The sequence below is a fragment of the Trichoderma harzianum genome (assembly GCF_003025095.1).
Source record: "Trichoderma harzianum CBS 226.95 unplaced genomic scaffold M431scaffold_22, whole genome shotgun sequence".
In the NCBI taxonomy this organism is placed as follows: Eukaryota; Fungi; Ascomycota; class Sordariomycetes; order Hypocreales; family Hypocreaceae; genus Trichoderma; species Trichoderma harzianum.
The window spans coordinates 317,413-331,790 of NW_020209270.1; the positions used below are offsets into that span (position 1 = coordinate 317,413).

Consider the following 14,378-nt stretch of genomic DNA (forward strand, 5'->3'; position numbering starts at 1 on the left):
GTTGTGTAATAGAGGCATTCTGCTGGCCGATATGTCATGAATCTGGTTCTACCATTCATGGTCACTGCAGGGTACACACATGTACTGCACAGCCATAGCTGTCGCCGACTTCTACCATCATTGCATGTGATCTGTTTCAATTGTTCATCTTCACTAATTGTATTACATCTTGACTTTTTCACCGTCTACATCAAGAGGGTGGAATCGCAAAAGGCATTTTTGCCCCAATGGCCGTGCCGAGATGAGCTGATCCGACATGGCCATGGCCTCCTCCTGCATAGACTCATGCGGCGTCGTGCTGTACTTGGAATAAACATCCCGCAGCAATGTCTTCATCTCGATGAGGGCCAGACTAGAAACATTATCCAATTAGCCATGATATCCCTTGTCTAGTCTTATCTTCTCGAGAGCACGAAAGACTTACTGCTTCCCGACGCAGCCCCGTCCTCCATTGGAAAAAGCAAATTGGATCCGCCTTCGGTCTGCATCTCCCTCAAGCTCCAGCCAGCGTTCAGGATTAAACACATCTCCATCGGGGAATATCTCGCTGTTAAGCCGATGGACTGAATAAGCCTGGCAGCTCACAACCGTCTTCTCAGGCAACCAAAACCCGTCAATGGAGCGACCGCCCTGAGGAACGTACCGCGGCAGCGACATTGGGATCGGCGGGAAGCACCGCAAACCTTCGCAGACGACGGCATCGAGAAAGGGCAGCTTATCAAAGGGCGTCTCGGGGTTCGCCCGCAGCTCCTCGGCTAGTTTGCGCTGGATGCCCAGCGAGCGTGGCTGCGACAGCTCCCACAGGAGGAAGCATAGTCCGTCGCCTGTGGTGTCGATGCCTGCGGCCATGTGGTCGAGGCACTCTGCTGCTTTGTCAATGTAGTCGAGGTCGCCCGTCTTTTCGTCGAAGCGGCTCATGAGAGTGAATGAGGCCGTGCCGCTGAGCTGGCTGGTCTCTAGGACATAGTCGTCGGCTAGGGGGGTCTCTCGAGGCTTTGCAAACAGGTAGAGCACCCTGGAGAATAGACGATGCAAAGTAGGGGCGTAGTGTGAGATGAGGCGATCTATGAATCCTGTTAGAAAAGATATTGGGCTTGAGGCATTGTAGGGATAGCTTGCTCTGTAGGCTGTCATCTGCTGCTACTTGGTGCATCATTTCTTCGTCTTCCTTCTTGGTGATGCAGTCGGTGCCGTAGGGATGGAATAGATGGTGCGTAATGCAATCGCAGGCATACGCATGCAAGGCTGTGACGGTCAGTACTGACTCCAGGTTTTCTAAAGCCATTGAGACAAACCCATCTAAGCAAACGTCTTGTCAGCCTTCATCTCTCAATGGCGTTTGGTGATGGCCTGGACTTACAAAAATGTCTGATACACCTCCTGAAGCAGAAGTACACCGTCGAACAAACTTGGAAGACCGTTCCTGGACCCCCGTGACTGAAGCGCTCTTCATGACGTTGCTGTTAGCATAACGGTCGGCGAGAATCCTCTTACGTTTGGCATGCTAGTCCATGTTAGATGAGTCGTATCAACATTAAGATTATCAGCAAGAAACATACGTCTGCCTTGTTCAATGTGGTGAACATGGTCCTGGAGAAGAACATCACCAGTAAGCCATTTTGATTCCAGATACATTATTGAAAGACAAGATCATTGCCTCACCTCCTGCCATAGATCTTGAACAAATCGTAAAATTCCGTCTTGTCATAGCCGCTGCCTCCGGAGCAGTAAATTTCCTTCAAGGCTTCCCAAGACGTGAACGACACCTCGTTGGGTGCGATGCGGACGACGGGCCCATATTGCTGGTGAAGCTGGTGAATGTAGACAGTCCTGAGGGCCTTGATCTCCTTCCACTTGAGGACCAAGGAGGTGAATTTGGACACTGCCGGTCCTGGGATTTTACTCAATGGAGATGTGAGGCGTCGAATCAAGTGGATGGCAAATAGCAGGGTTGCTGCCGCTAACAAGGTGATGGGAGAGAGCAGCAGCATGATGATGACTGGATTCGTTCGTTCTGGCTACCGTGAACAGATGACAGAGGGTTCATCCATGAGGAACGCATTCAAGTAACGGATGAAGAGTAAATAATCTCAAATGTCCTTATCATTGCAATTTCAAGCCTTAGTGTTAAACTCACAACCCTCCGTAAACGGCTATCGACAACCCCGCTAGAGCCGCGATTCCCCACGAAACCCCGCAAAAGACGGCCAGAGAGGGCAAACCAGAAGCTCTGGATATGCAATTGGTGGTGATGCGCCTTTGCCGTTAATGGACAATATTGTGAGAGCAAGGCATTAGTATCTGGGCATCGCATGGGCTGGTCAACTTTGTCAATTGAGTAGCCATGATGTGTGGCAATGTGGATTGGAAGCTTCTTCTTTGCCTTGAGCTTTTAGGTGTCTACTCCTAAGGTATGATGCTTGAGATGAGCTTCAGTTTGAAGTTGTCAGTTTAAAAGAGAAATGAATCCCAGTTTAGGGTAGCATGCAAGCCAACCGTAAAGTGTATGGAAACTGCATTGACGAGTAGCAGTAGAAAGGACATTTGCACTGCCGCAATCAGTCATGGAGAGCTCCAGTTGATGGAATCCTGGACACTGCGTGCAACTCTAGGAGATGGTGATACCACGCAGCCTGAGGTCGCACCACCACTATATGCATAGATTAGGTAGGTAAGCGCAAGAAGGAAATTGATTCGGACCCAGATCAGATTCATTTTTAGAATCGGGTTGTTAAGCTTTGCCTCGATGCAACGATACATCGGCAGTCTCCACCATTTCTACCTGATGCCGGATGAGTGCTGAATCTTGATTTTCAACAACATGAAATAGGTATTGCTGCTCCATAGTATGCATGCACATGCACCTTAACATACTTGATTTTTGTAAATCTCCATCGTATTTCGTATCTTGCACATCATTCATCCATTTACGAGATGAGGCACTTCTGATTTGCAGATGGAAAAGTGCATCTGCATGTGAGGATACAATGCCGATGGCTGTGTTCGCGTTGCTATTTATACCTCCCGTGCATGAGCTCTGCAGGGACATGCAGGAGGTCGGTCGACAAGATGCGGATGCACGATGATGTCCGTTTTCGTCTTCTTATCTTCAACACCGGACTGGATTGGACACGTTGCTGCATGTGATGGAATTGGAAGTTTTGAAGTTAAGTTGGAAGAAGCAAGTGGCAGATGGGGATCTGCAAACTTGAACTCCCTTTTGCTTAGCACCAGCTCCGTAGGATGCAGAGCTCAAGCTCCGTGGTAGCGGATGATATCAGCTAGTTCAGGGTCTTTGGTACAGAGACACAGAACCGACAGGCCTGGATATGGGATGACGGAGTATCTGTACCTCTCAATCGGGCCGGATGATTGGACTGGATTGAAGGTACCTACTGGGCTGTGAATTGACAGGCTATGAGTCTTGATTACATGATGTGTCCACGTACTTGCCTGTCCCTGTGGCCCTGGTACAACATCATCCTCCCATCTTACGAGTACATCGAATCCAATCCCTTTCAGCTGCTGTGATCCGGTCGAGTATGTGCAATGCTTGGCACAAAGGTGGCAGTACAGAATGTTGATACGAGGGGCCTGTGAGCGGATTAGTATTCAGTTCAATGATTCGATCAATCAGCGTCTTTCCCCTATCCTTGTTCGACAGAGGTTTTAATCTAGTTGCTGCGCGTTGCAGCTGAAGAGGCATGACCCCCATGTTACCTACAGAGTCGTGCTACTAATACAGACGCCACCACGAACAGAACAGAACAAAACAGGACCAGACAATGGACATCAAATGACATGGGTTCTAATTATATCCTCCAGACCCACGAGCCACGGCGATTTTGGGGCTTTGGATCCTAGCGCCCACCCGCTGGTAGGACTTTAACCATCCTGGGCAAGCCCTGCGGCTCTGTGGGTGGGTTTTGGATGGAGAGCTGCTGGCAGCCTCGGATGCGAGTGGTGTAAGATTCTGTTCCCAGCAGGCAGAAAGGCCGGGAAAAAAGGAAAAAGGAAAATGGAAGCGGGCGAGAAAATTATGGACAAGACAAGAACGGGCTCACTCAGCCCTGTGAGCAGCCTTTTCCCGCCGGGGGAGCGTGGCCTTGGCACACTTCAGCGTCGATATCTCCAAAAGTCCGTTCATGGCTGAAGCCGGACTGCCTGGATCACCTCTTCGTCTCTCTCATTCTAGGTCATTTCATTCCATCGGCTGTTGAGACTATTGAACTATTGAACCAGCCAGTCCAGCCCATCACCTGAACCGCCAGCACTAGCAGAGCAGGGCCCGTCCGTGCCCACGGCCTGTCAAACTTGTCAAATCACTCAAACCAAACCATCCATCTTCGCTGACCGGGACAAGGAAGCCTCTGCATCCTCGTGTCGCGCTACCCCGGGCTGTCCAGCCTTTGAAGAGCGGGCATTGGCCGCAGAAGAGGCCCTTTTTAAAATTGAGCGACAAAAAGGTTGCGGTGTCTTTTCTCCTCTCTCGACTATCTTTTTTCTTGGATTGGACAGACACAGCCTTATTGTCCCTGGCCGCACGCAACAAACTCGCGCATCTTCTCAGCTGTTCTCTGCTTGTAACCAGACGTCTAGCACAGCACGCACTACTACCTTAGGCACAGGTACAGGTAAGGTCAGGTAATCTACACAGCCTCACTCTCCCCCGCCGCCTCGAGTCTAAGCCCGGGAACTCGACAAGGAACAGCAACAAACAAACTCAGCCCTTTTTGTTTTGTGTCCAGCAAGAGGAGGGGAAAACAGGAAATTGAATTTGACGTGCAGGACAGCGTCGAGGCTAGAGGGCATAGTACGGAGTACATACAGCACAAGCACAAGCCAAACCTGATCCATTGATCTTACAATACAGCGGGCTCAGGCAAAGCGCAAGCGGTTGGGTCCCCCCCTTTAACACGCCTAAGCCGCATAGGCGAGGCCAGCTCATCAGATTGGATCATCGGCGCCAAAAATAAACCTGCGCAACTCGACCCAGGTCATCAGTCAGTCAATCGCCGTTGAGGAAGGATGCCCAGCTTCAGAGGCCTGGGCAAGCACAGCAACCGTTCGCAGCACGCGGTTGCCGAGGTGTCGCCACAGCAGCAGCAGCAGCAACTACAACAGCAGCAGCAGTCCGGAGCTGTGTCTCAACAACCTACAAGAGCACCACCGGCGCCGGCTGAGGCAGATTTGCAGCACCCGCCGCACCCCGACGCGACCCCTCAGTCAGCCTTGCGGACGAGTGCCCTCAGCTCCAGCGAGTCGTTTAACGTGACGCAGCAGCAGCAGCAACAACAACAGCTTCAGCTTCAGCAGCAATTGCAAGCTCAGCAGCAGTCCGGAGCAGTTGGTGCTGGTCCGGCTCTCCTGTTTCACTCGGGCTCGTCCGGCGTCGGCCCCTCGCCTGTGCAGAACCCCGCCGTCATTGGGCCAGCGCCCGCTTTTGATGGCCGCCAGCAGCTCCAGCAGCTCCAGCAACAGCATCAGCTGAATCAACAGCCTCAAATTCAACCTCAACTCCAGCATCAGCATCAGCAACCTCAACCTTTGCCGCCGCAGCAGAGCACGGGCAAGCTGCAGAAGCAACAGCCGCCACCGCCACAGCAGCAACAGCAGCAGCCCCCCGGCGATTTTGCTGAAGCCGCCTCCGCCGTCCGCCAGAGTCAGCGCTACAGCGCATCGCTCCACCACCTCTTCAACGTCTCGCAGACGTCACTCAACGAACTGACGGGCCATCACCAGGGCCAGGCCGCTGCCTCTGCTTCAGCCTCTCAAGCCTCGCAAGGCTCTGCCCCCGAGAAGCGATCGGCACGCAAGATCATCAAGGGCATCTTCTCCGGCCGCAACAACCACGACAACCACCGCGACGCCCCCGCAGCAGCTCAGAACTACGACAACACCGTCGGGCTCGCCCGCAGGCCGTCCAAGCGCATCAGTCACAGCAACCCGCCCAACGTCAAGACGGGACTCTCGCCCCAGCCAGACCGCGACTGGCACACGCCCAACTCATCCGTCCACCAGACATCGCCGCTGCAAGGAGTGGGCGAGGCTGAAGAGTACGGCTACGATCACGACCAGGCCCGCCTCCAGCACGACCCCCGACTGTCCGTGCCGCCCATCAACACCATCCGTGAGGCGCACGCCGACGAGATACAATCGCCCTACGACGACTATCATCACTCGCAGCAGCAGATCCCGCCTCCGCCTCAGTTGCAGCAGCCCCAGTCCGCTCACCCACAAGTGCTTGCATCTCAGGAATCCCTGCAGCAGCAGCAGTTTGAGTTTCAGCAACAGCAACAGCAGCAACAACAATTTGAGTTGCAGATACAGCAGCAACAGCATCAGCAGCTTCAGTACGATCCCCAGCAGGCAGTCTACGATCAGCAAGGTCACCCTCAGCAACAGCAGCAGCAATTGCCACAGGCCCCCCAGCAGTATTACACCGCCAGCTCACCGCAAGATCAATATCAGCAGACGACAGACCCGCGCATTGTCACTACGCATCTAGGCCAACAGCAGCTGCACCAGCAGCAGAACCCAGAAACCATCTCTCAGCTCTCACGCGAGTCACCAGCTCCCGATTCGGACCAGCGATCGCTCAATCAACAGCTGGAGCAGCAACCGTCACCTGCCGTCCATTACTCTGTGCCGGCACAAGAATCCGTTTCCAGCATCACTCTGCCTCCCGTCCAGCCCACGAACCAGCAGCAGCTCTCGCAACCTGCCATGGCACCGCCCGGAGGAGGCGCACCTACGAACCGTGCTGACAAGGCCCTTCCTGGCGCACCCCCTGGATATCGTCACACTCACACCAACTCCAACATGACCTCGGTACCCGGCGCACCTCTCCAGCCCGGCCAACAGCCTGCTGGAGCCGCCGCCGGTGCTGGTGCTGCCGGAGCCGCCGCCAGCGGCGCGGGTGCTCCACCGCGGTATGAAGCGGCGACTGGCGATCAAGGCCGGAATAGTCCTCAGCCTTCGACCCATGAGCGCGACAATGCCGAATCGGAAAAGGCATTTAAAGAATTACGTTTGTCTCCTATTTCCTTTACCCTCTTTCTCCTCTCGTCTCTGGTTACGCCGCCTGGGGGTTGGGATGGCGTAGGTTATCCAAGTAAGGTGTACAGCTAACGTTGCCGGTTTTTACAGTCACAAAGTATAAGAACGTGAAGCGCCTCTACTTTGATGGCAAGTCCCAGATCGAACAGCTTAATGGCCAGATTGAGCATCTGCAGAATGCCGTCGCCAACCAGCGCATGTCGCAATCGCGGACCGCCCTCGACGACAACGAGTACGTCAACAGGTTCAACCGACTCAACGGCGCCATCAACAACCTGTCATTCAACATTCGCAAGGACTGGCGACGCCTGCCCCAGTGGCTCGAGAAAGTTGTCAGCCCCGACGCCCTCAAGACGGGTAAGCAGGAGATGACTGCAGTGGGCAGAGCCGTCATCACCAAGTGGATAGTGGACGAGGTCTTCAACAAGTGCTTCCACCCAGACTTGGATGCCGCCTTTAGCAGCCAACTCAAGGAGATTGAGCTCCACATCCGAGGCAATGCGTACACCATGCACAGCCAGGAGGAGTTTGACGCGCTGACGACCAAAGTGGTCAACTGGCGGATGGCGACGCTCGATGGGCTGCAGCACAAGCTCAACTCGACAACAGCGGGAGACAACCGCGCAGGGCTGATTGCCAAGATGACCACCAACCTGGCCGCACACCTGTACCAGTTCCTCATTGAGCCGCCGCCGGCCGGAGTCGAAGGTAGCACCTCGATGATTGTGGAGCTGGCCATTGGCATCGCTGCCAACCTGCCGCGGGAGAGCCGAGACGTGACCATTATGTATCCTCTGCCAGGAGACGTGTTGCAGGCGGGCTTCATGGAAGTCGAAAAGGGAGGACTGCCTTCTCTCGATGGCCAGAAGGAGGGAGAGGCCAAGGTGGATGCCGATGCAGACAAGGATAAGAGCAGCAGCAGCGGAGATTCAAGCAAGGCCGGTAAGTTATTTTGCTTCATTATTCTTATATGAACTTTTGCTAACTTGTTGACTAAAGGATTCCCCAAAGATTCCGGTCGCGTACGATTTGCAGGATTTGTGGCCATTGAAGTAAGAGGGCGACAGGTGTTGATGAAGGCCCCGGTATGGACATTGTAGAGGGTGGAACAGGGCGGTGACAAGAGCGCATCATGTGTATTGTGATGAGGGCGAAATGACACCCCTTTATTTCCCCTCGATTTATTTCTTTTCTTTTTTTTTATTTATTCTCTTCTTCTCTACGGAGGCTGGTACCGATGACCGAAATGGATATATTGTTCCTTCTTCCTCCTCTTTAATTTCTCTCTTGGACTGTGGATGGTGAGAGAGACCTTTTACCTTGTTGTCTGTTTACTTGGTTATGGATTTGTATGACGATTGACTCGGCTGGATGGCTGGCATGAGGGCATGAGGGCATGAAGGCATGTGAAGCGAAGCGAGGCTGTGTTTTGTAAATAGACTTGGGGGGCCGTCTGAGGAAGAAGAAAAGAATAAGACTAGACGGACGGTCCTGAGAGGCTATTAGAGCAGATGATGAGAGATGATTGCTACGCCATTTATCATGGAAGTTGTGGTGAGGTGATGTTCAGAGTGACAAAGATGAAGTGTTGGTTGGGGGTTAGGGGGAGGTTGTTGTTGTTAGCATGACTAAGAGCAGTAGCTGGTAAGGGTTCTCTATATAAGTTCCATCGTCTCCCTCGCTTCAAAATGCCTGATCTAGCTTTGCGTAAGGTATTGAGGGAACTTTGGAAATTTGATGTAGGCATTCGGAAAGGCTGGCAAGTCCCTGGTTTCAATTTTGAATCTGGCAGGCCATGCACCCTTCCAAATACAATTGAACCTATCTCCTGCAACTCAACTAAACAAAAGGATGAGGCCTCGGGAAAGGGCCAATAGCAGGCAGGACAACAAAATGCGGCCTATTAGAGGCCATCACAAGATATCAGAGGCCATCCACGTCAATGGGTGTGCTTGGAAGCTCCCATCTCGTTTCATCAGGCGCCGAGGCAGAGCGATCTATGAGGCCTCACATCTCTTTTCATCAGCGGCATTCTGACGAGCCAGGCCAGGTCATTTTGGAGAGGAGTATAGATACTGGTGAAGCGCGGCTCGCGGTTGCTGCGCTGGAACATATGCCAGTTAATTCACCCTCCTGTTGGGTCTCTTATTCTTATTCACCTTGACATCTTAACGCTCAAACGCACATTAAGCAAGCCGCGAGAAGCTACCATGGCGTTGCGCTTGATCATCACCACTGCAGCCCGCTATTTCGTTGCCTCGGGCGCTGGCATTTCGATCTACCCAACTTTGCGTGAAGGAGCTCGCACTATATTTTGGTGATGCGAGATGGGCGTACAACTATTTCATAAGCTCCGCGACTGAGCTCTCAGAACCGCTTGATGTAGCCCCGCCTACCCAAACACCCCTGGCCGCTTGGGTTCTAAGTGAAACGGGTGATGTCGGGAATCGGGTACATAGTCTGTTTTCTGCTGCAACAATCGTTCTCGAAGTCATAAAGATTTATCAGGCAGAGCAGATTAGAAGAGAGCTCAAAGGTATTGCGGATCAGCTCAGGATCCATAATAACCTTGTTGCGGGAGGAGGCGGCGGCCCAGATGGATTCGCACGAAATGTTCTCGATTTCCTGAACCTCAAGGTAGCAGAGTATACTCGTACGGGTGACGACAAACAGCATCGCTTCTTCATCTACCATCCCGATACACACTGGCACGGTGCCTTTGCTAGGATACGCCAGGAGTCTGAGTCTGAACAACCGCTTTTTCTGGGCCTGAGCAACGACCTCTTTGCAGTGTTCAGGTTAATGCTCTGCGCTCGAGTTGCTCTAGAAGCACAAGCCGGTGATGATGCTAGGAATGTCACATTTCATCTCCTCATACCGTCATACTGCACGCTGGTCATCCCTCGTGCCTTTGTCGTCCTTGGGAATCTACTTCCTTTAACTATTGATGGCCAGATAGCGCAAGGGGAACGCCTCGTCTGGCTGAATCTTCCTCAGAGGGATGGCTATGACCGGCCAGTACTAAATAATGTCGGCAACTTGGACGATCTGCCCGATTCCAGCTGGAAAGAGATTGCAACATTTGGTGCTGGAGTGACCACGATGTTTGCTCCTCCATTGGCCGCGCAGGCATTAGCCATCGCATTCCCTCTCTTTGCTGCGGAGATTATCCTCGTTAGCCTCGCCGTCTCATTTTTTGCAACAGGTTCGGTGGAGATGGCAGTAGAAAGCGTTTGGGAAGAGCCACCAGCACTCCTTGGCTAGTTCATGGAATACAATCATTTTTCTTGTAGAGTGGTCGTCTTGGTAATAATCGCATTCCGCAAAATGAGGATGGAGACACTGGATGTTTATGTTACAAGCAGGGATATACTCCACGGGCGGAGAGAGGGAGCTAAATGCAGTATGAGTTTATAGAGGCAAACAAGAAGCGGCTATGCCTCTCTGTTATAGTATCTTATAGCAACGAATGACGATATCTTCCAAGTACAAAGTCGGCGGGGGTGATAACTCGAAGCTATAGGGGGTCCTTGTTCGATATAGTCAACAAACCCTTTACCTGAGCGACACCTATTTCGCCTCTCAGTGTGATAATTTTCTTTTCTTTCTTTCTTTTTCTTTCTTGCCTCTTTCGGCATTAATCTCTGTTCCCCCATTATAATCAATTCAATGCGATGAAACCATGGGGAAAAGAGTCACCGCACCCTGTTCTGTGGCAATGCACGATTCCAATGGATCTCAGTGTTGAGTCACAGCTTCAGGGTCTTGGCTTAGTTGGGACTGAAGTACCCTTGGTGGCGCGGAAGGGCCCGGCAGGTACTTTTGGCCACTAAAGCTGGACTGAGTCATCGAGGGCTCCAATTGATTTGACATCAAATCCTAATTGTTGCTGCGGGTTGGCTGTGTTGGTTATCTGCGCTATGCTGCTTGTGAGCACTTTGTGACTCTTCTTTTTCCTCTTTTGTCTTTTTTATTGTGATTTTTTTGTAATTATTTTTTATCTTGACTCGTTTGCTCTTGATTCTGGGGCGTAGAATGTAGCATGAGATTAGCTGAGATGAGATGAGGCTTTGCTGCAAGGCGAATCACACAGGCTGTTTTTTTAGCGGGCTGTTACACTGAAAGTGAGAGGTAGAGTCATCGCTAGGCGCAGAAAGATTGCATGTACAGATACAGGTACCTCAGTGCTTGCTGGTACTTATAAGGCGCTGAGAAACCACTGCACTTAGTCCATCTCCCCTCTTCCACTTCATTCCCATTCCGGCAGAAAAAAAACTTGATCCGCGGGGCACTTTGCTTTCATCAGCAGTCTTTTTTTTTTTAGCGGGTTCAGCATCTGAGCTTTTCTTTTCTTTTCCTACATCGACATACAGACAAAAGACAAGCTTCTTTAGATTCGAAGCTTTCTTTAATTCTTTTAATTGTTTTATTAAACACCGTCACTATTCTACCGATACAGAACTGTGTTGTTGATACTACAAGCATCATGGCTGTTCGTGCTCAGTTTGAAAACTCCAACGAGTATGTTTTTTCTTCGTCTTGTGATTGATGGAGGGGGAGGGGGAAGAAGACGGGACGGGGAGGGATCTTGAGCTTTTGTCGACTTGGATCGCATTGCTTTGGGACTCCCTGGCTCTTTCTCTCTCTCTCTCTCTCTTTTCCTTCAACTGCTGGATTTCCGGACCTTAACTGACTCTGGTGGTTTTCTGCAGGGTTGGCGTCTTTGCGACGTTGACAAATTCATATGCCCTGGTGGCTCTCGGTGCCAGCGAGAACTTTTACAGGTAAATCAAATACCATGACGAGCAGCGACGGGAACAAGCCCTAACGAGATATCTCGCAGTGTCTTCGAGGCTGAGCTCCAGGACGTCATCCCCATTGTGCGCACCACCATCGCCGGCACGCGCATTATCGGACGCCTCACGGCCGGCAACCGCAAGGGCCTTTTGGTGCCCACGACGACTTCGGACCAGGAGCTGCAGCACCTGCGCAACTCGCTGCCCGACTCGGTGCGCATCCAGCGCATCGAGGAGCGTCTGTCTGCCCTGGGCAACGTCATTGCCACCAACGACCACATCGCCCTGGTCCACCCTGATCTGGAGCGCGAGACGGAGGAGATCATCGCCGACGTGCTAGGCGTCGAAGTGTTTCGCCAGACCGTCGCCGACAACGTCCTCGTCGGTAGCTACATGAGCATTTCCAACCAGGGCGGCCTGGTGCACCCCAAGACGACCATCCAGGACCAGGACGAGCTGTCGAGTCTGCTGCAGATCCCCCTGGTGGCCGGCAGTGTCAACCGAGGCAGCAACGTCGTGGGCGCCGGCATGGTGGTCAACGACTGGATGGCCGTTACCGGACTCGACACCACGTCCACCGAGCTGAGCGTCATCGAGAGCGTCTTTAGACTCGGCGAAGGCCAGGGCCCCAGCAACATCAACACCACAATGAAAGACACCATGGTGGAGAGTTTCTACTAAGCGGATTTCTCTTTCTTCTTTGGTGGTTGACTCCGTTACTTGATGTTGTTTTTTACTTGTTTTGGGATTGTTTGAACAAACCGACACAGGCATGGTGTTGATGGGAACCCATTTTGTTTGCTTTCTTTAACGAAACCGTCTTTTTTCCTTTTATTCTTGTGTTGGAAGAAAAAAGAAAAAAGACAGAAACCGAACGGGATGACGGCAGTCACTCGTGGGCGCGCGAGATATGCTGGTCATGCATGGGAGGCGTTTGAGTGTACACTTACTTTTTACCACTACTTTTTTTTTTCTCTTTTTTGACTTTTTTTTTCTTTTTACACTTGATGTTGGATCTGGTTTGTAGCTATGATAGCTACCTATCTACTACAGAGAGAGGAAGAGGCCTAAATCAATAGATGAAACTGGGCTGTTTCTTGTGTAATCGATGTTTATGGACTGTACATTCGGTGACGGTGAATGTTAAGCTTGACAGCAATTGCCATGTCTTGAAGCAAACAATAAAAAAGCCATTAGCAAAACTTGTAGCCATTTATTATATACTTCTTACTGAACATTATCCAATATCAAATTGCGGATCTGACGCAAGTTTGCAGCTTGAGGCAATGCCCCTCACCCAGCGACACTCACCGCCTACCACATTCAGCCCGCCCCAATTGGACTGACTGCAGGCACTTTGCAACTTTAGCTGCCCCTCCATATGCTATCGACATACAATCTTTTGCTAAGGATAATTATTCTACAACCCTTCTCATTCAAGCATCTTTTCAATAGCCTCGTCTTTTTTAGAATCAATTCCCCAGATACAATGGCATCGTCAAGTAAACCAGCCCATCTCGACCCCTCCGAGCTCGGTACCAAAGAATAGCAAGTTTCCCTCCCTCTCTTATACATCACAACTCGATATGAAAACCCCCCATCACCATATCACATCATACTCTAACATGTTCACTCCGCAGCTGGGACAAGCTCTACACCACCGAACTCACAAACCACGCCGCCAACCCCTCCGACACCGGCACAAACTGGTTCGACGACTCCGACGCAGAGGGCCGCATCGTCGCCTTCCTCGACGCCCTCACCGAAGACGACCAAGATGTACTTGAGAAGCCGCTGTCTAAAGAGGATGCCGCGCTGATGGATCTCGGGTGTGGGAATGGCGAGTTACTGTTTGCGCTGAGGGACGACGGGTGGGAAGGGCAGATGCTGGGCGTGGATTACAGTGCGCAGAGCGTTGCGTTGGCGAAGAGGATTGGCGAGACGAGGGACGCTCAAGAAGAAGAAGAAGAAGCAGAACAAGGTGATCAAAAAGAAGGAGAAGCAGAAAAGACCCCGTCAGTCCGCTTTCTTGAATGGGACCTCCTGGCCGGGCCCATTTCTCCCAACGACGCATCCTCCCCGCTATCCTTTGCGCCCTCCCAAGAAACCCTCTTCGACATCATCCTCGACAAGGGCACCTTTGACGCAATCAGTCTCTCCGCGGGTCTCTCCTCCGACGAAAATACAAACCCCTGCGAGACGTACCGCAAGCGCCTTTTGCAACTACTCAACCCCAACGGCGGCGTGTTTCTCGTCACGAGCTGTAACTGGACGGAACCTGAGCTGCGGAGCTGGTTCGAGGAGGATGAGGATGGGGAGTTAAGCGTCGTGGGAAGGGTTGAGTATCCGACGTTTACGTTTGGAGGGGTCAAGGGCCAGACGATTACGACGTTGTGTTTTAGGAGAGGGGTGGTTGGGAGCGAGTGATTTGTTTTGGGATGAAAATGATACCATGTGGTGATAGATAGACAGAAAAGATGGAGTTTTAGAGTAGATATGTGTGTATATAGCTTGAATTTCTTG

General features: G+C 51.8%; 5 protein-coding genes across 5 annotated transcripts; 4 read left to right on the forward strand and 1 right to left on the reverse strand.

Moving 5' to 3' along the window:
• Nucleotides 1–210: 210 nt before the first annotated feature.
• Nucleotides 211–2,369, reverse strand: M431DRAFT_513415 (hypothetical protein). The gene is given in 6 exon segments (XM_024920014.1): nucleotides 211–1,064; nucleotides 1,120–1,247; nucleotides 1,346–1,347; nucleotides 1,361–1,504; nucleotides 1,560–1,590; nucleotides 1,663–2,369. The coding sequence occupies 6 exon segments, from the start codon at nucleotides 1,989–1,991 to the stop codon at nucleotides 421–423; spliced, it is 1,278 nt and encodes a 425-aa protein (XP_024768567.1). The 5' UTR covers nucleotides 1,992–2,369; the 3' UTR covers nucleotides 211–420.
• A 2,659-nt stretch (nucleotides 2,370–5,028) lies between these two features.
• On the forward strand, nucleotides 5,029–8,159 carry M431DRAFT_487334 (hypothetical protein; the record flags this gene model as incomplete). Its single annotated transcript, XM_024916463.1, has 3 exons — nucleotides 5,029–7,114; nucleotides 7,150–8,001; nucleotides 8,059–8,159. The coding sequence occupies 3 exons, from the start codon at nucleotides 5,029–5,031 to the stop codon at nucleotides 8,157–8,159; spliced, it is 3,039 nt and encodes a 1,012-aa protein (XP_024768568.1).
• Nucleotides 8,160–8,747: 588 nt separating this feature from the next.
• Nucleotides 8,748–10,323, forward strand: M431DRAFT_487335 (hypothetical protein; the record flags this gene model as incomplete). The annotated part of the gene is made up of 3 exons (XM_024916464.1): nucleotides 8,748–8,771; nucleotides 8,803–9,005; nucleotides 9,411–10,323. The coding sequence occupies 3 exons, from the start codon at nucleotides 8,748–8,750 to the stop codon at nucleotides 10,321–10,323; spliced, it is 1,140 nt and encodes a 379-aa protein (XP_024768569.1).
• A 1,004-nt stretch (nucleotides 10,324–11,327) lies between these two features.
• On the forward strand, nucleotides 11,328–12,632 carry M431DRAFT_21056 (hypothetical protein). Its single transcript, XM_024913446.1, has 3 exons — nucleotides 11,328–11,580; nucleotides 11,772–11,843; nucleotides 11,903–12,632. Exons 1-3 carry the CDS (start codon nucleotides 11,546–11,548, stop codon nucleotides 12,534–12,536), a joined length of 741 nt encoding a protein of 246 aa, XP_024768570.1. The 5' UTR covers nucleotides 11,328–11,545; the 3' UTR covers nucleotides 12,537–12,632.
• A 712-nt stretch (nucleotides 12,633–13,344) lies between these two features.
• Nucleotides 13,345–14,282, forward strand: M431DRAFT_487337 (hypothetical protein; the record flags this gene model as incomplete). Its single annotated transcript, XM_024916465.1, has 2 exons — nucleotides 13,345–13,352; nucleotides 13,496–14,282. 2 exons carry the CDS (start codon nucleotides 13,345–13,347, stop codon nucleotides 14,280–14,282), a joined length of 795 nt encoding a protein of 264 aa, XP_024768571.1.
• Between the last annotated feature and the right edge of the window lie 96 nt (nucleotides 14,283–14,378).

Bases quoted from the DNA above. Each gene is read 5' to 3' on its own strand.
- M431DRAFT_21056 (XM_024913446.1), top strand. From the start codon at position 11,546: ATGGCTGTTCGTGCTCAGTTTGAAAACTCCAACGA. The intron at 11,581-11,771 runs GTATGTTTTTTC...GGTTTTCTGCAG, and splicing joins CAGTTTGAAAACTCCAACGA to GGTTGGCGTCTTTGCGACGT. The intron at 11,844-11,902 runs GTAAATCAAATA...GATATCTCGCAG, and splicing joins GCCAGCGAGAACTTTTACAG to TGTCTTCGAGGCTGAGCTCC.
- M431DRAFT_513415 (XM_024920014.1), bottom strand. From the start codon at position 1,991: ATGCTGCTGCTCTCTCCCATCACCTTGTTAGCGGCAGCAACCCTGCTA. The intron at 1,591-1,662 runs GTGAGGCAATGA...GTTCTTCTCCAG, and splicing joins TTCAAGATCTATGGCAGGAG to GACCATGTTCACCACATTGA. The intron at 1,505-1,559 runs GTATGTTTCTTG...AACATGGACTAG, and splicing joins CCACATTGAACAAGGCAGAC to CATGCCAAACGTAAGAGGAT.